Here is a 22687-nt window from a genome sequence, read left to right as displayed (position 1 = left end):
ACGGGCACTTCTAAAAAAGAAGTGCAAGAAGTCCAAGCGGGACGGTACCCCATCCCGCCACTCTGGATCTCTTGAGAAGATGCAAGAGAGTCATTGTGCCTCCAGGTTGCACACCGAAGTTGCTCTGTTTTGGAATAGACTTCGATCCTTGTTCCGACTCAATCAGAATTTCCGAGTACGTTGGTGACACCGTAGCTAATGGAGGACTTCCTAAATAAGATAAAGATTCTCATGTCAGACTTGTTTTTCAAAGGAATTTCACAATGCGGATACTTATATTGTGATTCACTATTTTGAGTGAACAGGCGCTAATGGAATGCCGTCGAGACACTGTTGGAGCTCCCCATTCGAATTGGCGAACAGCGTGGTGGACAGAACCTACCCGGTAAGCGGTATCCCGAACTGTGCTCATAATAGATATCCACTCAATAGGTAGATTAGGTCTATTTTCCAGTCCAGATAAATTGCCTTTGACTCCTTTGTGGAATCCAGTATTCATTGGGGTCTCCTTGGATTCTATGCTTGTTTATACTTGTCATGAGTTATTATTAGTTCCCATTAAAGGTCTCCCTTTCTTTGAACACCTAGCCAATTTTAATCGCTCATTTTTCTAATCTACCACTCCTTCATCCCTTGCTCCTTTGTTCTCAGTTCAGAACAGCACACTTTTTAGGTTTCGCCTGCACAGCGCTTGTGCTGTGCTTATGAAATATCTTGTATTTAATATATCTTAAAAGAAGGCTCTTATCAGTTTCTAAAATTCGGAATTACTGTATTTATTCACTTTTATGTGGAACCCTTTTTTTGTTATCTTGCAAAGGCTGCGCGCATTTTCGTTACTAAAGCTGTTAACACTGCTTAAGCCCCATTCACAGTCGAGATAAGATCTCTTCCCACAGGAAAAGTAGACCGCTTCTAACAGTATACTGGAAAGCTTGCTTTTTATTACTTAGTTGTGTAAAGCAGGTGCTTTAGTCTTAGAACGTTTGTGGACTTCCTATTTATGCCTCAGCGCCTTTCTTAGCACTTTGTAGGCATTATCGGATTGATTTGTTCAACTTAAACTATTTGGTCATTATGATCAAGTTCTAAATGTTGAAATAAATATTGCACGCTAAATAAAAATGAAGTTAATATACAAGAGCTATGATATATTTTACTACTAAACTGGCAGCCCCATTTGCAGTTACCTTGCAGACAACAGGGACATGATTTGAATGGTGCAGCAGGTGCAGTAGCACCGGGCCCAAAAGTTGTCACAACGCCTCTAGACACATAATAGTGCTAAATTTTACTTCTAAACAGGCAGTCACAATTGCAGTTACCTTGCAGCTAAAAGGGACTTAATTTGAATGGTGCAAGCGATGCAGTGGCACCGAGGCCAAAAGCTCTAGGGACCCCACTACACCCAGATGATAGCTAAAATTTAAAAACTAAAAAGGCAGTCACAAGTGCAGTTACCTTGCAGACAACAGGGTCATGATTTCAATGGGGCAGCAGGTGCAGTGACACCGGGACCAGAAGTTCTAGGCACCCCATTAAACACCTAAAATTGCTATATTTTACTACTAAACAGGCAGTCACAAGTGCAGTTAACTTGCAGACAATAGAGTCCTGATTTGAATGGTGCAGTAGGTGCAGTAGCACTGGGCCCAGAAGTTGTCAGAACTTCTCTAAACACTTTAATATTGCTATATTATACTACTATAAAGGCAGCACAATTGTGGTTGCCTTGCAGTTGAAAAGGGCTTGATTTGAATGGTGCAGCAGGTACAGTGGCATTAGGGCCAAAAGTCATAACTCTACTAAACACCAAATATTGCTATATTTTACTACTAAACACACAATCATAAGTGCAGTTATCTTGCAGGCAACAGGGTAATTTTTTGAATGCTGCAGCAGGTGCAGTGGCGCCGGGCCCAAAGGTTGTCGGAACTCCTCTGAACATATAATATTGGTATATTTTACAACTAAACAGGCAGTCATAAGTGCAGTTATTTAGCAAGCACTAGGGTCATGATTTCAATAGTTCAGCAGGTACAGTGGCACCAGAACCACATGCTCCAGGCATCCCACTAAACACCTAATATTGCTTTATTTTACTCCTAAACAGGCAACCACAAGTGCAGTTACCTTGCAGACAAACAGGGTCATGGTTTGAATGCTGCAGCAGATGCAGTAGCACTGGGCACAAACGTACTCCGAATTCCCCATAACACATAATATTGCTATTACATTATTTAATTCTATTGTATCCCTCTTTCATTTCATTTTTCAAAATGTTACTATTACTTACCCGCACTATACCACTAGTAAAAGCACAATATATTGCCTTTTTGTACTTAAACAAGTCATAACACTTTAACATACTTTCTGTAACATATTGTACTACTACTCAGCAAGTTACAAGTTACAACCAAAAATTGCATATTATTAATCACATAGGCGAAACCTAATGCATTTGCCAATGCTTGTTAGTACTTGTTATATATTATTTGATTGCCGTGTGCTAGGATAGTTTTAATCCCTCAGCCCCCACCCCCTTGTTCTAGCTTGATACTTGCAATGAATGCCGAACTAAAAGTGAGTGGATTCTTGATTCACTTGTAAAGTGGTACATTCAGTAGCTTTCTATAATTTATCCTAACAGGATGAAATTATGATTGGTTTTCTTTTGTTTTCGATTTTGCCGGAGAAAGCAATTTGTACTACCTAATAATTTGAGATCGCAACATTAGTGTTTGAGCTAACAGCACATTGTATTTGCTGTGCTCAGCTGCTTACACTGCCCTCTCAGTCAAGGGCCGTCTTACGATTTCGAAAATAGTTACTTACAAGTCTTACCTTGGGTACTGTTTTTCCAGTTCTATTTTCTTACACTCAACTTTCCATATTTGTAAATGAGAATTAAATTACTTGGAAGCCATTGAGGGGAAAGGTATTTTGTTAAGCAGCTGGGGGACAGTGCCATTTCCTGGTACTTGATGATATATTTCCAAAGTTGATAGTGCAAGAGATTCTAATGTACAGACAGTCAAGCAAATTGTCATTATTTAAAATACAGTGGCCTCTACCAGTTGAACATCATTTTCTTTAAAAGAAATACTACCCCAAGTATTTATCTTTTTATCAGCTTTTCTCTGTATATCCTCTTCGTGTATTTCATAACTGATTTTTGTTTGCCACTTTCTAGGCTATATGTTTTGTGCACAAATTAATTTCACAACTTAACATAGACATCTTCTTCATTGATTGGGAACGACCGAAAGGCAAAGTACTGAAATCGTTTGAAGGTTAGTTTTTTAATATCACTATTGTTGTTTTATCTTTTTTATTCCTTTGCGTGTGTTTATTTGTATGCATGTACAATGAAGACGATAACAATGACTGTGTAGATATAACATTATTTTTCATTCCCAGAGATGTTTGTATCACTTGCAGTTGTGAACCCATTTAAAAAATCTCCATGACACGTCCCCAAAATGAAGGGTTTCTTGCTAAATCTGAATGTTCTGTGCAGATTGGTAATGTTGGGGTTGGGATGGGGAGTTTACCTGATTTTGGAAAGTTGCATTTCCTAATGAAACTACCCTACCAAAGTGTTTAAGAATTATAGAAATAGTGAACAGAACAATACTAAATGTGGTGTAAAGACAAACCTGTGGCCAAAAGACATGAGTGCTACTGGGTTTATGGCTTGTAGTATATCTAAAGATGGACCCCTATTCATTATGTATCTGAAACCATCATATTTATTTGGGTTACCAAAAGAGTGTTCCTTGTTGCTCATTCCCATAAGGAGAGTGGGTCCATCTTGCAGCATGGCCAATCCTACCTTTACCTACCTTGGTGTGAAGGCCATGTTAGTGAAATAGTTAAAACAACAGTGTCTCACAGGCATAGCAAAAAAACAGATCGTACCCTCTCTTCATGAAATGTGTGTATAAAAAGCATCCATGTTTTATTTGCTTTAGCAGGATAAGGCAGAGATGTGTCTTTGTTTAATCTGTATTCTTCAGCAGTGGACCAGTTTATATAGATTTCCTCTTCCACGCTCCACGTTAGTTTGTTTTCTGTACCTATAGTAGGGGTATTCTTACTGTTTGCACTGTTTTTGTGGTCTTCATGAAGCATGTCTTCTATATCTATTCTGATTGACTGCATATGGAAGTTCATTGGCTCTGTAGTTTGGTTTAAGAGGTTGGGGCGGCTGTTCTTGATATGATTTGACTGAGTAGCAGAGGAGAATCCAGCACCTGTGTAGGAAAATTCTCATTTTTGCATGGTTACCCCCACTTTTTGCCTGACACATGATGCTCTTTGACTTGGTGTGCCCTGGGTCCCTGCCAGTCAGGTTCCCAGGGCCTTGTTCTTTCGAAAAACTGTACCCTTGTACCCCCAATTGGCACCTCTCTGGCCACAGGCAAACCCCTTGTAAAAGTTACCATGGGTACCAAGGGCACTGTGACCAGGGAAGGCCTCTATGGGGTGCAGCACCTATTGTGCCACCGTTGGGGTCCCTGCACCCTCTCCCCCACACACTGCCATTGCAGGTTGCGTGTTTTGGTGCAGTGAAGAGTCAACATGGTACACATCCCTGTGTGCTGTGCCTGCAACCCATTGCCTAGGGCCTAAAAAGTCACCACTCTAGTAGGGTACATTAGCCTCCGGGTGAGGGTACAGTTGCACAAGCATGGTACCCCTACAGTGATTGTCTATTCTTAGACATTGTTAGTGCAATAAAGCCATAACGAATATATGATCTGGGAGTTGGTCATTGCGAACTCCACAGCTCCATAATGGCTTTACTGAAATCTGGGAAGTTTGGTAGCAAACTTCTCAGCACATTAAACCCACACTGATGCCAATGTGGGATTTAATGTAAAATGCACACAGAGGGCATTTTAGAGATGCCCCCTGAAAAACGACCAGCCCTGGTGTGTTTCCTGAATGGCTGCCCGCCACCAGCAGACAGGTTTCTGGATCCCTTGGTAGAGGGCCTCCGCTCACTGGGTCCAGAAGCAAAGCCCATCCCGGGCAGAGGTGTCATGCCTCCTCCCCAGAGTGGGCTGGGTCCACGAAGGGGAAGCTTCAAAGCCCTGCCGCCATTGCAAGCAGTCCCTGCCTTTTGCTGCCCCCAGCAACTGGCTCCCACTGTTATGAACCCCACTTTGGGAGGGAGAATCGGCGGGAAAACCAAGTTAGACGGAGAGGTGTGTCCATCTTTGCCAACCCCACCCCTCAGGTGGGGAAGGCCTGGTGAAGCACACATCTCAGTCCCTTCCATCTTGAAAGTGAGGGGACCCAGCCAATCAGAGAGTGGCTTATGCCCTCCTGCCAATGGATGGTGGCTTAATAGGGGTCTACCCACCACAAGGAAGGGACCGATTAGTCCCATATCTGCACACCTCTGTAAACGCCCCTAAATTTAGTATTTAGGGGCGACCCTGAACCTTACCTCCTCAGACTCAAGGAAGAAAGAAGAAGGACCGAAGAGCTGTGCTGACCCAGGAAGGAGAGGACACTAACTGCTTTGGCCCCAGTCCTACCGGCCTGTTTCCGACTCCAACCCGACTACAGCAGAAACATTGGCGTTCAGCAGCCAGAAGGCCCTCAGAGCCCGGAGGACCTGCCCTGCACTCAACTTAAAGACTCGGTCTCCCATGAGCACCGTATTTGGTCAGCAAAGACTTCAAACACCGAACTCGGATCCAGGTGGCTACGCTGTTGTTCACTACTTTGCACCTGACGCCCACGGCCTGAGTTTGAGTGGTCAAACACCACAAGGAGGTCTCCCCAGCCCACTAGCGGGTACAAGGGGAAAGATGTTGATCATGCAAAGGCCTGGTGTTCCCACTATAACAGGAAGGACGACTGAACTGGAGATACTGCCAGTCCCAACAAGCAAGCCCCTAGCCCCCTTCAGCTAACCCTGGAATGGCAAATCCCCAGATAGGATCAATGGTGTGCCCTGAGCAAATCAGAGTGCACACACAAGCTAGAATAGTCTCCATGAGTGGAGTAGATATGGCAACACTAGCTGTCTCGCCCACAAACTTAAATAAGTACCTGCAGCACCCCAAAATCAATGGGTCGAGTGTTGAAATCCTGAGGTATACAGGAGCCAGTGTCACTATGATGAGAGCATCACTGGTCTCCCCAGGACAGATCCTAACTGGGAAATCTTTCCCAGTAACCAATGCTGATAATGACACTGCAGTCCATCCCCTTGCTATGGTAACATGAGATTGGGGAGGGGTTACTGGCGTGAAACAGGTAGTGGTCCCTCCAAAACTTCTAGTTCCTTGTCTGCTTGGAAATGATCTGGAGACCTCAGCATGGGCTGAGGTAGAAAGAAGGACCTATGCAGCAATACTGAACATCCCTGCGATAGTGTGTGAGAAAACAAGTGCACAGTGCCTAGCCCAGGGTGGAAAAGAAGAGTTGGAGCCTGAAATGATGGCCCAACGTCCCAAGAGAAAAGGTAGGAAGACTGGTGAAACAGATTCCAGACAGCAAACAAATAGGACCCCTGTCCCCAGGGAGAGGACTTGCTAGCCCCAGAGGGAACAGAGCTCATGGAACTTAAACCTTACGAGGTAGGGCTCTTCGGCCCAGGGGAACCTTCTTTGGAACAGCTGTGCCTTGGGCAGCAGGTCTACCCCAGTCTTGAGGGCCTGAGGCAGCAAGCTGCTGCACAGGAGCAGGGAGGAGTCAGTGCCTCCCACAGGCTCTATTGGTTGGAGGGACTCCTGTACACTGAGGCCAGAGACCCACAACCTGATGACACTCGGCGAGTGGTAGTGCCTCAGTTGTATAGAGAGTTCCTGCTCACATTGGCCCATGACATCCCACTAGCTGAACATCTGGGCCAGACAAAAACTTAGGAAACACTTGTCTAACACTTTTATTGGCCTCAGATGTCCCAAAAAGTGAATCAGTTTGTAAGCTCCTGTGTCACCTGTCAAGCCAGTGGCAAAACAGGGGGAAACCCAAAGACCCCCTTAATTTGACTGCCAGTGGTTGGGGTACCCTTTGAGAGGGTAGGTAGTGGATCATGCCACCAGATATCCTGAAGCCATTCCCTTTAGGTCGACTACAACCCCTGTGGTAGCCAAACGCCCCTCATTGATGTCTTCACCAGGGTAGGGTTTCCTAAGCCGGTAGTATCAGAGCAAGGTTTGAACTTCATGTCTGCATACTTGACACACATGTGGGATGAGTGTGGAGTGGTTTATAAGTTCACAACACCTTATCACCCACAAACCAATGGCCGTGTTGAAAGATTCAACAAGACATTGAAAGGCATGATAATGGGACTCCATAAAAAACTCAAAAAAAGATGGGATGTTCTGTTACCCTGCCTGCTTTTTGCCTACAGAGAGGTGCCTCAGAAGGAAAATGTCTGTTTGGCCACCCTGTAAGAGGACCACTCTCTCTTGTGAAGGAAGGATGGGAGGAACCCCATTGTGTACCAAAGCAAGATATGGTGGACTATGTACCAGGCCTTTGTTCCAGGGTGGCAGAATACATGCAGAAGGCATCCAAATACCTTGAGGCCAGCCACGAGCTCCAGAAGCTCTGGTATGACCAAAAAGCTGCACTGGTGGAATTCCAACCAGGGCAACAGGTGTGGATTTTGGAGCCAGTGGGACCAAGGGCTCCCCAAGACAAATGGAGTGGCCCTTACCCTCTGCTAGAAAAGAAGAGTGAGGTCACCTACTTGGTAGACCTGCGCACTAGCAGGTCCCCCAAAAGGGTGATACATGTAAACCACCTGAAACTCTGATGTGAACATGTTGATGGTTACTGATGAGGATCAGGAGACAGAGAGTGAACCTCTACCTGACCTCTCTTACAGCCCCCAAGATGGGTCAGTGGATGGAGTTGTCTATTCAGGCACCCTCTCTAACCAACTGCAGGCAGGTCCTGCAGCAATATACACACCCTTTTTAAGGAAAGCATTATGGCTGAGGTCAGCAAGATGCTGGAGGTCATTGAGTCTTCTTAGAGTCCCTGGACCAGTCCAGTGGTCCTAGTCCCCAAACCTCTTGCACAGGGTGCATAGAGAAAAAATAGTTTTTGTGTGGACTACAGAGGCCTTAATACTGTCACCAAAACAGATGCACACCCCATCTCCAGAGTTGATGAATTGATAGATAAGTTAGTGCCTGCCCAGTTTCTCAGTACGTTTGACTTGACTGTAGGGTACTGGCAGATTGGCATGGCCCCTGGAGCAAAAGAAAAGACAGCATTCTCCACACCTGATGAGCACTTCCAGTTTGATGTGATGCCCTTTGGTCTATAGAATACCCTGACACCTTTCCAAGGTTGTTGAATCAAGTCCTTGCTGGGTTGGAAGGCTTTAGTGCAGCTTATCTTGATGATATTGCTGTGTTTAGCTCTTCCTTGCAGGATCACCTGGTCCATCTGGAGAACGTTTTACAAGGCTTGCAGACTGCAGGCCTAACAAGCAAGGCATCCAAGTGCCAGATAGGGCAGGAAACTGTTTTGTTCGAGGCATGTGGGCTGCTGAATTCATATCTGTGCATAGATCGCCGCCTAGTGTTGGGTCCGGATGATTGCACATTGTTGTCCTGGAAGAGTCTTCGAAGTATCACGAGATAGGTGGCTCCTCCCCTGGACTACAGTGCGCATGGGCATCCTCTCCATCCTTAGATTGTTTTTTTCCGCCATTGGGTTCGGATGTGCTTATCTTAGCTCAAGTTAGGAAAATTCAGTTTCAGGCCAAAAGGCCTGTAGTTCTCGTCGGTACTGTTCCCGTTCGGTATCGATTAATTTCTTTAGTGCTTTAGCACCTTCTTCAAGATTTTCGGATCCGCTTGGTCCGAACATCGAACTTCGATCGACGATGGAATCGAGGACTCCATTCAAACGGTGTCCTTTATGCCACGCGAAATACCCACACATCGACGTCCACCCGGTATGCAACAAATGCCTCTCACCGGATCACGATGAGTCGAAATGTATGGCCTGTGCCCGATTCCGTTCGAAGAAGACTCTCCGGAATCGACGGGCGGCGAGATTGGAGGCGCAGCAATCGGCGCCTGCCCCGGCCAACATCTTTAGCACCGAAGACGAGGACGCCGAGAGCGTGGAAGACATAGACTCCAGCCCCGCTTCCGAACATAACTCCCGATCGGAGGACGACGATGAGGTGATCTTTCAGAGAGAAGAAGTCGTCGAAGAGGTAGGAGACTACGATGAGGCCTTTGCGGCCGAGGAAGATAGCTCCAGCGAAGAGCTAGGCCAACCCATCGATACGGAGGCCAAAAACATATGTCGTCATAAGGCTCAGGTCGAGGGATCGCCTTCGGGCCTTACCCAAGATCAATCTCACGGTTCTTCGGCCCCGCCTTTAGGCCCGGCCTCGAACATTTCGAAGAGCCATTATTATCGAAGACGACTGGATTCCCTTTAGCGAAACCGAAACCATCCATCGCATCAGTTCCATCGAAACCGAAAGTGAAACTGGTTGTGATCAGCTCGAAGGCCTCGAAGCCCTCCACTCCTTCGACGCCAGCAAAGGTTATCGGCTCCGACCGCGCAAAAAGGGATTTCGGTGCCGAGCTCACCGCAGCGGATACAGGTGCCGAGCCAAAGAAGAAGGCCCTCGGTCCCCACAAGGCGCCTCGGCCTCTGGCACCGAAGACATCGGCCCCAACCACCAAAGTCAAAGTGGCCACCCCGTCTGCGTCGACGTCGAAGACGGCTGCGCCTGCCAAGTCATCGACTCCAACGAGCGTCGATACCTCCCTTCGGATCGATGACCCCATGGCTGCAAAGAAGTCGAGTGCAGCTTCGACGCCTACCTCCAGGGTGCCGACCGGCTCCAAACAGCCATCTGCGTTCACCGTGCAACAGGTCTCTGCATCGTTGCAACGCATCAAAGAACGGGCAGCCCTCCACTCTACGTCGAGTCCCGACACGCACAAGGCTTCGAAAGTACCCTCGGCGCCGACCAACATCACGTTTGGGTTGCCGCCGCCCAAGGCGCCAAAAATGTTCCAAGATTAGGACACGTGTCCGCCAGACACAGTCCCCATCCACTGGACACACAGATTTCGAGCCTTCACAGCTACAATTTATCAACGCCAACACTGGTAGGTTGATGCTCCGCAAGCGGAAAATCACGCCAGAGAGTGGATTGGACTCATACAATATCCCTCTCAAACACAAATTGCCGCAGGGTCAGAGCCAGTGCTTCACGAACACTTTCAACCCTTCCATCAGGATCCACCGTCCTTTTCTCCTACGCCTTCAGAGGCAGACGCAGTAGAGGACTATGTAGGGGATGATACCACCTACCCTGGGGATGTCGATCCTGATGATCACCTGCAAGACCCAGATCAGGCATGGGATGACCCCACAGACCAGGGTACCGCACCAGATACCCATGACACGCAGCTTTATAACATAAAGACATCTCCCACAGAGGACACTGCTGCCTTTAATGCCCTCATAGAACGGGCTGCTGCCAATCATGGAGTAGAACTCCATTCGGACACTGTCGAAGAGGACTTCTTGGTGGACACTTTCGCTTCTTCTAAAAGAACTGTCAAAACTCTGCCCATGTTAAAAGGTGTTCTCAAACCTGCAAAGGACATTTTTAAAGAAACAACAAGGGCACGGGTGCTAAACCCCAGGATTAAAAAAAAATACAATCCTGCACCCGGAGACCCTATGTACATTAGGGGTCAGTTACCTTTGGACTCCATGGTGGTTGCTAAGGCTCGCAAAAGAGCCCACTCACAAACAGGTGATGCTCCTCCCCCAGACAAGGAGTCCAAAGTACTGGAGACATCTGGCGAACGGATTGCCGCGCAAGCAGCAAACATCTGGCGCATTGCCAACACACAGGCACTCCTGGCCCGTTATGATAGATCCCACTACGACACACTTGAATCACTACTCCAACATTTGCCAGATGAATATAAAGAGGCTGCGTAGCTCCTCATCAGAGAGGGACAACTCCTTACCAATGCATCCATCAAGTGCGCACTGGATGCAGCCGACACAGCGGCAAGAGCAATCAACACAAGCGTCATGTTGAGAAGGCATGCATGGTTGAGAATCTCAGGCTTCAAGCCAGAGATTCAGAACAATATCCTAAATCAACCGGTCAACCCAGACTATTTATTTGGCCCTGAGGTTGACACTACTCTCGAAAAAATTTAAAAAGACACTGACACTGCGAAATCAATGGGGGCTCTGCAGACGCAGCAGTTTCGTAGTGGCTCCTTTCGTCGCCCCGGGAATAGAGGAGCGCCTAGAGGTCAGGGGTCACAGCAGCAGTACAATAAGGGGGCACACAAAGTACCCATGATAAAACCAACAGAGGTGGATATCGTGGCTCCAGCACCAAGGGCAGGGGACGTGGTTACGGCAACACCAGGTCCTCCCCCAAAAACAAACAGTGACGCCCTCTCCCTTCCCCCCGACCACATAACACCTGTCAGGGGGAGACTCCAACGGTTCCTGTCAGCGTGGAAAACCATCACCACAGACAGGTGGGTCAGGGACATTATCCAGCACGGTTACTGTCTCAAATTAACGTCCACTCCACCCAACATACCTCTAAAGCACCGTCCTATGTCCGTAGAGCACTTGGCATTATTGCAGCAGGAAGTGCTAAGTATGCTGCAAAAAGGTGCAATAGAGGTCGTGCCCGTCAACCAGCAGGGGACAGGGGTATACTCTCTATACTTCTTAATCCCAAAAAAGGACGGGACGCTCAGACCTATACTAGACCTGAGACCCCTCAACCAATATATTCTTTCAGAGCATTTCCATATGCTCAGCCTACAGCAGGTTCTCCCGCTACTCAGTCAGGGAGACTTCCTAGCCACACTAGACCTAAAAGATGCGTATTTCCACATACCCATACACCCATCACACAGGAAATATCTCAGATTCACTATTCAGGGACATCACTATCAATTCAAAGTTCTCCCCTTCGGAGTAACAACAGCACCAAGGGTCTTTACCAAGTGCCTAGCAACAGTGGCTGCACATCTACGGAGACAACACATTCACGTCATCCCTTACCTGGACGACTGGCTTGTTCAGGCAAAGTCAGCCCAGCAATGTGCCAGCCACATGTCCCTCACCATTCACCTTCTTCACAGTCTGGGATTCTCACTAAATTACCCAAAATCACATCTCCGACCCGCACACGTACGACAGTACCTGGGCGCGACCATAAACACTCTGGCAGCCACAGCTCAGCCAAATTTAGTGAGGATCAACAGCATGCAACTGCTGATCTCAAAGTTCAAACCCCAACACTCCCTTCCTGCGCGAGTGTTCATGCAGTTGATAGGCATGATGGCCTCCTGCATTTTCATAGTCCCGCACGCGAGACTACATATGCGCCCGCTTCAGGAGTGCTTAGCACGTCAATGGAATCAGGCTCACGGGCAATTAAAAGACCTAGTGTTGGTCAGCGGTCGGGCATACAACTCTCTGCATTGGTGGAATCCACAAAACCTTTGCAAGGGCCGACCGTTCCAAGAGCCTGTTCCACAAATAATACTAACAGCGGACGCCTCTCTCCAGGGTTGGGGAGCTCATGTACTAACTTACACAGTGCAGGGACTATGGACAACGCAACAAAAGAAGATGCACATCAACGTTCTGGAACTGATGGCAATCTTCCTAGTCATGAAGGCATTCAAAGTACACTTGTGCAACAAAGTCGTGTTGATCCGGACGGACAACATGACTGCCACGTACTACATACAGAAGCAGGGAGGAACACACTCTCCACAGTTGTCTCATCTGGCTCAGAGCATGTGGAAGTGGGCCATTCAGAGGAACATATTCCTCATGGCGGAACACCTCCCCGGCAAGGACAACCAGATGGCGGATCTGCTCAGCAGACACAGCCACCAGATGCACGAGTGGGAGCTACATCCGTCAGTTCTCCAACCGTACTTCCAACAGTGGGGTCATCCAGAGATAGACCTATTCGCCACAAACGAAAACGCAAAATGCCAAAGCTTTGCCGCCAGGTTCCCACATCCACAATCACAGGGCAATGCGATATGGATGAACTGGTCCGGCAGATTTGCGTACGCTTTTCCCCCAGCGCCATTAATACCGCTGGTGGCACGCAAACTGCGACAACACTCACTGACACTCATCCTAGTTTCTCCCACATGGGCGCGCCAACCATGGTACACCACCTTTCTAGAACTTTTCGTGGTGCCGCATCAAAGGCTGCGGATCAAACCCGCATTTTTAACACAGAACCATGGCGAAATTCAGCACCCAGATCCGCAACAGCTGAACCTGGCAATCTGGCTCCTGAAGTCTTAGAGTTTGGCTACCTAAACCTACCACCTGACTGTATGGAGATCATCAAGGAGGCCAGGAGACCCACTACCAGAGCTTGCTATGCGGCTAAATGGAAGAGGTTTGTCATTTACTGCAGCAACAATAACATTAACCCGCTGGACGCATCCATTCAAAACATCATCTGTTACCTCTTACACCTATACCGATGCAATCTGGCATTCAACTCAATACGTATCCATTTAACCGCGATAGCAGCCTATCTCCAAAACAGGCAGCACCTCTCTTTATTCAGAGTGCCTGCCATCAAAGCCTTCTTGGAGGGTCTCAAACGAGTAATTCCCCCACGACACCCACCGGCACCGGTGTGGAACCTCAATTTGGTCCTCACCAGATTAATGGGTCCACCCTCTGAACCTCTCCATTCATGTGAGATTCAATTCCTCACCTGGAAAGTAGCTTTCCTAGTGGCAATCACTCCGTCAGTTCTCCAACCGTACTTCCAACAGTGGGGTCATCCAGAGATAGACCTATTCGCCACAAACGAAAACGCAAAATGCCAAAGCTTTGCCGCCAGGTTCCCACATCCACAATCACAGGGCAATGCGATATGGATGAACTGGTCCGGCAGATTTGCGTACGCTTTTCCCCCAGCGCCATTAATACCGCTGGTGGCACGCAAACTGCGACAACACTCACTGACACTCATCCTAGTTTCTCCCACATGGGCGCGCCAACCATGGTACACCACCTTTCTAGAACTTTCCGTGGTGCCGCATCAAAGGCTGCGGATCAAACCCGCATTTTTAACACAGAACCATGGCGAAATTCAGCACCCAGATCCGCAACAGCTGAACCTGGCAATCTGGCTCCTGAAGTCTTAGAGTTTGGCTACCTAAACCTACCACCTGACTGTATGGAGATCATCAAGGAGGCCAGGAGACCCACTACCAGAGCTTGCTATGCGGCTAAATGGAAGAGGTTTGTCATTTACTGCAGCAACAATAACATTAACCCGCTGGACGCATCCATTCAAAACATCATCTGTTACCTCTTACACCTATACCGATGCAATCTGGCATTCAACTCAATACGTATCCATTTAACCGCGATAGCAGCCTATCTCCAAAACAGGCAGCACCTCTCTTTATTCAGAGTGCCTGCCATCAAAGCCTTCTTGGAGGGTCTCAAACGAGTAATTCCCCCACGACACCCACCGGCACCGGTGTGGAACCTCAATTTGGTCCTCACCAGATTAATGGGTCCACCCTTTGAACCTCTCTATTCATGTGAGATTCAATTCCTCACCTGGAAAGTAGCTTTCCTAGTGGCAATCACTTCATTAAGAAGAGTTAGTGAACTCCAGGCACTAACCATTCAAGAGCCATTCATACAGGTGCACGCAAACAGGGTTGTACTACGTACCAACCCCAAATTCATGCCCAAAGTGATATCGCAGTTCCACATGAATCAAACTATTGAACTGCCTGTTTTCTTTCAAAATCCACAGAATGTCGCAGAGAGAATGCTCCATACACTAGATGTAAAGAGGGCCCTCATGTACTATATAGACAGAACTAAGGACTTTAGGAAAACAAAACAACTTTTCGTTGCCTTTTCTCCACAACACAAGGGCAACGCCATTTCCAAAGCAGGGATAGCCAGATGGATCGTTAAATGTATTCAAATTTGCTATCACAAAGCTAAACGCACATTAACGATTCCCCCACGAGCCCACTCAACACGAAAGTTAGGGGCGTCCATGGCTTTCCTAGGAAACATTCCTTTACAGGAAATATGTAAAGCAGCCACATGGTCCACTATACATACATTTACCAAACACTACTGTGTAGATGTACACTCAAAACAGCAGGCAGCTGTAGGACAGGCTGTTCTCAAAACTCTTTTTCAGACTGCTGCAGCTGGCACGGGTAGCCGCCGCTAATGGAGGAACTGCTATGTATTCTATGCACAGATATGAATTCAGCAGCCCACATGCCTCGAACTGAATATGCTACTTACCAGTATGCATCTGTTCTTGGCATGTAGGGCTGCTGACATTCATATCGCCCACCCTCCTCCCCGGCGCCTGTAGCGGCTGCAGCACTCAGAATTGCTGTATAGCATGGTCATCACTTACTGTATCTACTCCATCACTGCCACAATAGCGAAAAACAATCTAAGGATGGAGAGGATGCCCATGCGCACTGTAGTCCAGGGGAGGAGCCACCTATCTCGTGATACTTCGAAGACTCTTCCAGGACAACAATGTGCAATCATCCAGACCCAACACTAGGCGGCGATCTATGCACAGATATGAATTCAGCAGCCCACATGCCTCGAACAAAACAGTTTCCTGCCCTATCTGGCACTTGGATGCCTTGCTTGTTAGGCCTGCAGTCTGCAAGCCTTGTAAAACGTTCTCCAGATGGACCAGGTGATCTATGCACAGATATGAATGTCAGCAGCCCTACATGCCAAGAACAGATGCATACTGGTAAGTAGCGTATTCAATACTTGGACCACCTTGTAGGGGGAGGCCACTTTCCGCCTCTCCAACCCAAAATCCAAACTATTCTGGACTGGGAAGCTCCAACCACCCAGACCGAAGTCCTTGGCTTGACTGGGTACTACAGGAGGTTTGTGAAGGGGTATGGATCCATTGCGACACCTCTCACAGAACTCATCTCCAACAAGATGTCTAAGAAAGTGAACTGGACGGTTAGCTGTCAAAAGGCTTTTGACAACCTAAAAGAGACAATGTGCTCAGCACCTATTCTCATGGCTCCAGATTACTCTAAGCAGTTCATTGTGCAGAGTGATACCTCTGAGCTAGGGATAGGAGCGGTCCTATCCCAGACCAATGATGATGGACAACACCAACCTGTTGCTTTCATAAGCAGAAGGTCACTTCCCCGGGAACAGCATTGGAGTGCCATTCAGGGGAGGCCTTTTCGGTGGTTTCTTCCCTGAAGAAGCTGAGACCATACCTGTTTGGTACTCACTAACTGGTTCAAACTGAACCACAGATCTCTCAGATGGCTAATGCATATGAAAGGAGAAAATACAAAACTCTTGAGGTGGTCCATCTCCCTCCAGGGAATGGACTTTACAGTGGAACATAGACCTAGGACTGCCCATACCAATGCAGATTACCTTTACAGATATTTCCACTTAGAAAATGAAGACTGTCTTTGGGAATGGTTAGTCTCATCCTCTTTCATTTGAGGCTCTGTGCACACTGTACCTTACTTTGGTACAGTATATACAGAGCCAGCTTCCTACAACGGTATCTGTGTGTGTGTGGCCACTGCTGCCCTTACTGATGCTGTGCAGACACCAGCCCAGCTTGAAGGCAGTCTACTGGGTGCTCATCTGTGGCTGCGCTGGCTGCTTCCACTTGCTCTTTGGATTGCAGACCTCATTGAGAGTGTTGTGTACATTCTGTCTGGACCAAGCCACTAATGATGTCTTTTATTGATGGCTACAATGGACAGACTGGCACCTGAGAGGCCTACAGAATTGGGTGGGCATGTATATATGAGAAACCTATTGAGTCTCTGTGTCAACCACTACAGGTGATGTGAGAGATAATTCTACAAGTCCATTGCCTCTGGTTTTACTTTGCTCCTCCTCCAGGTGTAGAAGCAACTGTACCAGCCAACCCTACTCTGGATCTGCTACCGCGTGGGTGCACAGACAGCTCTTCTCCCTCCCATGTGACCATCTTGAAACCCAAGCTCTTCCCCTATTGAGAAGTCTCTTCTACCACTTTTCACCATGTGGTGGCCCGTCCTGTCATGAGGGAACCACCTTCCTGTGCCATGGAGCTGGACCCATCTCCTTGTTTGGAGGTTTCCTACTGTCCTGTTGGGATCAGAATATACACTTAATGGTGTTTCAGATGTGGATGCCTGCCCTGAGTGACTCACCCCACCCAATAATATTGTGTACGAGCTGAGACCTAGACTTTGTAATTGACCATAAATCATAGTACATGTTTCTGAGATCTGGAGAGGTGCATCAAGCGCACTCTGTAGTTGAAATGGAAAACCCTTTCATGTCCCTGGACATACACATTAAAGCAGGATAATACAAAACATTTTTTTTCCTGCTTAGGCTTGAATGTGTTGCATGCAGGACTAAAGATCAGCTTGAATGTTATGCCCAGTCCCTACTCTGACATCCCTATTTGCATGCTGTATGTACGGTGACTGGTAGCAGGACTCTATGGGTATTGTGTGTCTATTGATGCATAGATCAGTGGGATAGAGTTTGGATGCCTCTGGGAAAATATAGCACAAGATGGGGCTTGTGCTACAGCCTCCCCATACAAAGGTAGAATGCTGCTTGCATTCTAAAGTAGAAGAATGTAGCCTCGGACACTGAAGTGTGGGACGATGGATAGGGGGCTGCTTTAGAAATGCAGCAGTGGCCTTTGTTAGCAAGGGTCTGCTGGTCATCCCTTCACGTGTAATGCCACATGGCTGATGGTGGGTGTGGGTAGGTGAGAAAGAGGCTCTCTTTTGTTGCACAGAGGAAATCTTCCATGTGGTACCTGTCCCTTTGCAACTTCTCAGAGTACTACTCCAGACTGCTGAGGACAGCCAGGTGCAGAGACTTTGCACTTTATTGTGCTTGTGTTTAGGGTGCTCCAGCTTGGAGACTGCATAGTCTCTGCCTTCTGTGAGAGCCATCAACTTCAACAAAGACTGTGCCCTGCAGAAGGAGAAGGTACTTTTGAAAGGACACTGATTCTAACTGGTTCCAGAACACTGACCGTGGGATCAACATCCCCCATCCGCAAAAAGACTATAAGAGTGGGATGGGACCCTAAGTATCACACTTGGTTCCAATTCTTGTTTGTTCCTGACCAAGGGAAGGAGTCCTCTGCACAGTATAATAATAACTACTTGGGTCCAGGTCTGGTGTCTTTGAAAGCCAGTTTTCCAGAGCTGAGAGGACAACAACTGAAATCTGTGCCATCTTGCTGGAAGAGCTGTGTGTTGTCTGAGGAGTTGAAGCTCAAACGATGTGCCCAGAGTGTGGGACAGCCCAGAAGTGCAGACTTAAAAAAAAAAAAGTTATTTTTATTTAAATTTAAATAAGGCATGAAATCCATGACATACATACATTTATCACAATTCCTGTCATGTTTCCATCTTGTGGTATGTCATATTTACGAACATAAACATAACTACAAAATGTGAGAGAAGTCATATCCAATTTCCATGTCTGCAATTCTATACATTCCTGAAGATCTGTAATCCCATTTACAATTCAACCCAATGTTTATAACACCAATGGCATCTAGCTCGAAATCCTCGATTTACGACACCCATACATCCTCTGCCTCATGTCTATCTGTGCCAGTGAATAGTCCCATTTGTGCGGCGGCATGTTTGTATTCTTATGACAGGTGCACAGTTTGGCGTCTCTCACCTGAGAGGTCAGCAGCCGAAGGCAACGCAAAAGCCTCCCTTCGCTTGAGCCAATCCTGCAGTGTCCTTTGGTCGTGAGGCCTGGGGCATTAGTTCCCAGAAATGTGACAGTTGTTCTTGATAATATACAACTTCTTTTAGCCAGGAGTCAATGCGTGGGCCCTGCCTACTGCCCCAGTTTTTTGCTAGCTCTCGCTTGTCCATCAGCAGTAACATTGCCGTCAAATGTCGCATGCCCTGGGGAATGTCCCTGACATAACCATAATCCCTAGCAGTGGCAAACAATCTACATTTGCCCCCGTAATATCTTTCACTGTTCTAAAAACGTTTCTCCAGTAGTCCGCTATCGGTGGGCAGTACCAAGCCATATGCAGAAACGTGGCCTCTAGTTAATTACATTTCCAGCACTCTCCATTCACCCTCAGTCCCATTTTCTGCAGTTGTGTTGGGGTTCTATATAACTGGTGCAAATACTTGAAGTGTATTAAGCGCAGTCTATAATTAGGGGACAGTAATTCTAGCTAGCCGCAGCAGTATTGCCATTACTCCAGTGTAACAAGGTTGTCAAGCGCAGAGTTCCAAATTTCTAGGGCTCGTGGGTGTATTATCGGGTGTTGATGCTGTGTGGTGGTGTACAGGTATGTGATTAGTTTCCGCGGTGATGGTTCTGTCACAATGTGCTCCAGGGGTGCTAATGATGGCGGTGGGCTTGGAAAAGTGTCATGCAATTTACTACAGGTGGCTTTGAGCTGATAATATAGTATGGTGTCTGCCAGGTTCAGAGGGTCCCCCTCCATCGGTTGTAGGGGGGAGGGTCATAACCGCATCTTCTGTGTATAGGTCTGCAAACCGAGCAATCTGGAGCTTGCTCACATGCCTATTTTTTTCTCTGTCCTTCAACATGGGGAGTTTGGATGCAACAGCAGCCGCACGGAGGGGGCATAGAGTCGACTGCCCTGGCCTCTTCTGCAGTCCCCTCCACACGCACCACAAGGTTTCCACTGTGTCTATTTCCTTTTTGGGACATTTATATGGGTAGTATAAGGCCACATGCAGCGACACCGGGGCTGCATTGTCTTACTCTATTGCCACATTCGACTGATATGAGGTTGGATATATCCATTGGTGCAGAAACTGCTTTCGCGCACAATATGCATATAATTGAAAGTCTGGTGCCCCCAGCACCCCCTGTCTTAGTGGCAATGTCAGGGTCTCCCAGGCGATTCTAGGTTGTTACCCGCCCAAATCAAGGTTATCATGTTCGATCCAAGTCTCTTTAAAAATGCTGAAGTTAACACATGGGCAGGTTTATGAACAGGTACAGCAGTTTGGGCAGCACCACCATCTTTGCAATGCTATTCTTCCTGCCATTGAAATGAGCAGCTTTGTCCAGATAAGTACTCTCTCTTCGAGCCACATCATTGCATGGCTGTAATTAGCCTCACATCATTCTTTTATATCCCTGGGGATCCACACTACCAAATATCTGACAGGTCCCTCTGCCCACTGTAGTGGGAACTCCAGTGGGAATGGCAGTGTGGAGTCTGTAAGGGGTAATAGTATAGACTTGGACCAGTTTATCTGGACACCAGAGAGTTGGCCAAACTTCAACAGCTCCCGTATGATGGGGTTTACATTTTCAGCTATGTTGATTATATAGAGCGTGATATCATCTGCGTATAGGGATGCCACCAAGCCTCTGGCCGTGAAACCCAATCCCCTGTGCGCATGGTGCTGCCTCAGTCTAGCAGCTCCATTGCTTGGGCAAACAACAGGGGCGATAATGGGCACCCCTGTCGCATCCCCCGCGAGATCTCAAACGGCTCAGTCACGATACCATTAAATCTGATCCTGGCTGTAGGTTTCGTGTATAATAGTTGTATTTGTCTTATAAACTGTACCCTTAGTCCCATACCGGCTAGCAGAGCAAACCGGTATGGCCATTCCAGCGTGTCGAATGCCTTGGTGGCATCCAACAGGGCAGCAGCTGCGGAAACTTGAGGGTGTAGGTAGTGCAGCACTGCAAACAGTGTTCGCAAGTTATGAGAGGTTGACCTGCTCGGTACAAAACCCGACTGGTCCAGACGTATCATCAGGGGTAAAAGTGGCTTCTGGCGGGAGGCCAGTAGTTTAGCATAGATTTTATTATCCACATTAATCGGGGATAACGGGCGATATGAATCACAGTTGTTATTTGGTTTCCCGGGTTTGAGTATCGTAGTAATCAATGCCTCTTTCATTGACGGTGGAAGAATGCCATTATCGTACGCCTCCTGATATACCTCAAGTAGATAAGGGGCCAGGATTTGAGCATACATCTTGTAGAAAGAGGCTGTGAGGCTGTCCGAATTTGGAGCTTTATCGCATGGGAGGCCCTGAATCACCTGCACAATATCCTCCTCCATATATAGGACATCCAAATACTCTCTGTGCTTCCTTCCCAACTAAATTAGTTCTATTGTGTCCCAGTATTCGTTTAGTTTGCCCGCATTGTTTGCAGCGCGGGACCTGTAGAGCCTCTTGAAGAATTTCTTCAGAACTGCCGGGAGGGCCTCCAATTCTGTCACGAGACCAGAACCCTTGTCACTCAATTCAGTTATGTACGTGTGGGGATGGGGATTTTTCAGTAAGGTAGCCAGCGTCTTTCCAGGTCTGTCTCCCTCCCCGTATTTATTCAAAAGCTTGAGCTCTCTGTCCACCTCCTCCTCGTACATCGTAATTTTCCCTCAAATTTCAGCCAGCAGCCTCGGATCTTGAGTTTGATAATATTCATTTTCTAAGCCTTGAGTATCCTTCTCAATGCTGCTCAAATTCTACCTAATGTCATTAAGGACCCCTCCTTGCTTGGCTATGCATGCCCCCTGATCAGCACCTTGAAGGCCTCCCACAGTGTTGCCTGAGAGCTAACTGAATTCTCATTGTTTGCAAAGTATTCCAAAACCTCTCGACGGATTTCTTCTCTAAAAACTTGTTCCATCAGTGCCTCGCTCGGGAGTCGCCATGTGAAGGCTCTCGGGGTGTCTGTGGCAGAGCCAGTGTGAGTAACACTGGTGCTTGATCCAAACAGTGTGTGGGGCAAGTGTGTTACGTCTTTAGCCCACGTAGTCACATCTTCCGTCAACAGGCAGTAGTCTAATCGGGACCACGCTTTATGGTGCGTTGACAGACAAGTCCCTTCTCTAGCGTCTGGATGTGTTTACCTCCAAATGTCAACTAACTGGTTCTTCCCTATGATGGATTGTAGTTGGGTCATGGCTTTTGGGTGCAGCGAGCAGGCGGCACCAAATCTGTCTCTGTTATCTTGTAGGACTATGTTAAAATCTCCCCTCCCCACCCCCTCGCCCCATATCACGGTGTAGTCGCCTAGCCGCACTATCTCCGTCCATACCCTGCAATAGAAGTCTGGGTCATCTGTGTTGGGACCATAAACATTCACCAACTTGACATGTCACCTGCTTATGTGCCCATGTACAATCGCATATCTCCCCTCTGGATCTATTGAAGTGTGTGTTGTAGTCCAACCCAAGCATTTCCTAATGAGTATCGACACACCTCGTGAATAGTTGGAGTACGTTGCTGAATATATGTGGCCCCACCTCTTTGAGCATAGCCTGGTTTGTGATGTCATTGTTAAGTGCGTTTCCTGTAAAAGGCAAATGTCTATGCCATGACGAATCAAATATGCTTGCACCAGTCGCACCTTTGTGGTCGTTAAGGCCACGGATATTCCAGGTGAGACATGTGATTGGCATCATCTTTGCGTAAACATTATATAGGGTGAGTCGTCTGGGGCATGTTTCTTACCCTTACCCGTGATCCGCATTGTCTTTTCCCTATTTAAAACATGGTGATTGGTATTGATGCTCCTGGATCGTCTTGAGTGGAGGCTTTCACCTGGAATTGAATTGTTAGAAGAGCACATCTGTCTC

The 22687-nt window shown here is 47.4% G+C and overlaps 1 protein-coding gene across 1 annotated transcript in view; it reads left to right on the top strand.

Moving 5' to 3' along the window:
* Nucleotides 1-22687, top strand: part of TMEM67 (transmembrane protein 67) — a 1162308-nt gene that overhangs the window by 797516 nt on the left and 342105 nt on the right. The window contains exon 19 of the mRNA XM_085605278.1: nt 3194-3293. Coding sequence (XP_085461404.1) covers nt 3194-3293 — 100 coding nt within the window. The remainder of the gene's footprint in view (nt 1-3193; nt 3294-22687) is intronic.

This window comes from Triturus cristatus, chromosome 5_1 (genome assembly GCF_964204655.1).
Source record: "Triturus cristatus chromosome 5_1, aTriCri1.1, whole genome shotgun sequence".
In the NCBI taxonomy this organism is placed as follows: Eukaryota; Metazoa; Chordata; class Amphibia; order Caudata; family Salamandridae; genus Triturus; species Triturus cristatus.
The sequence above is the reverse complement of the archived record's forward strand: the minus strand, read 5'-3'. Positions and strand labels throughout refer to the sequence as shown.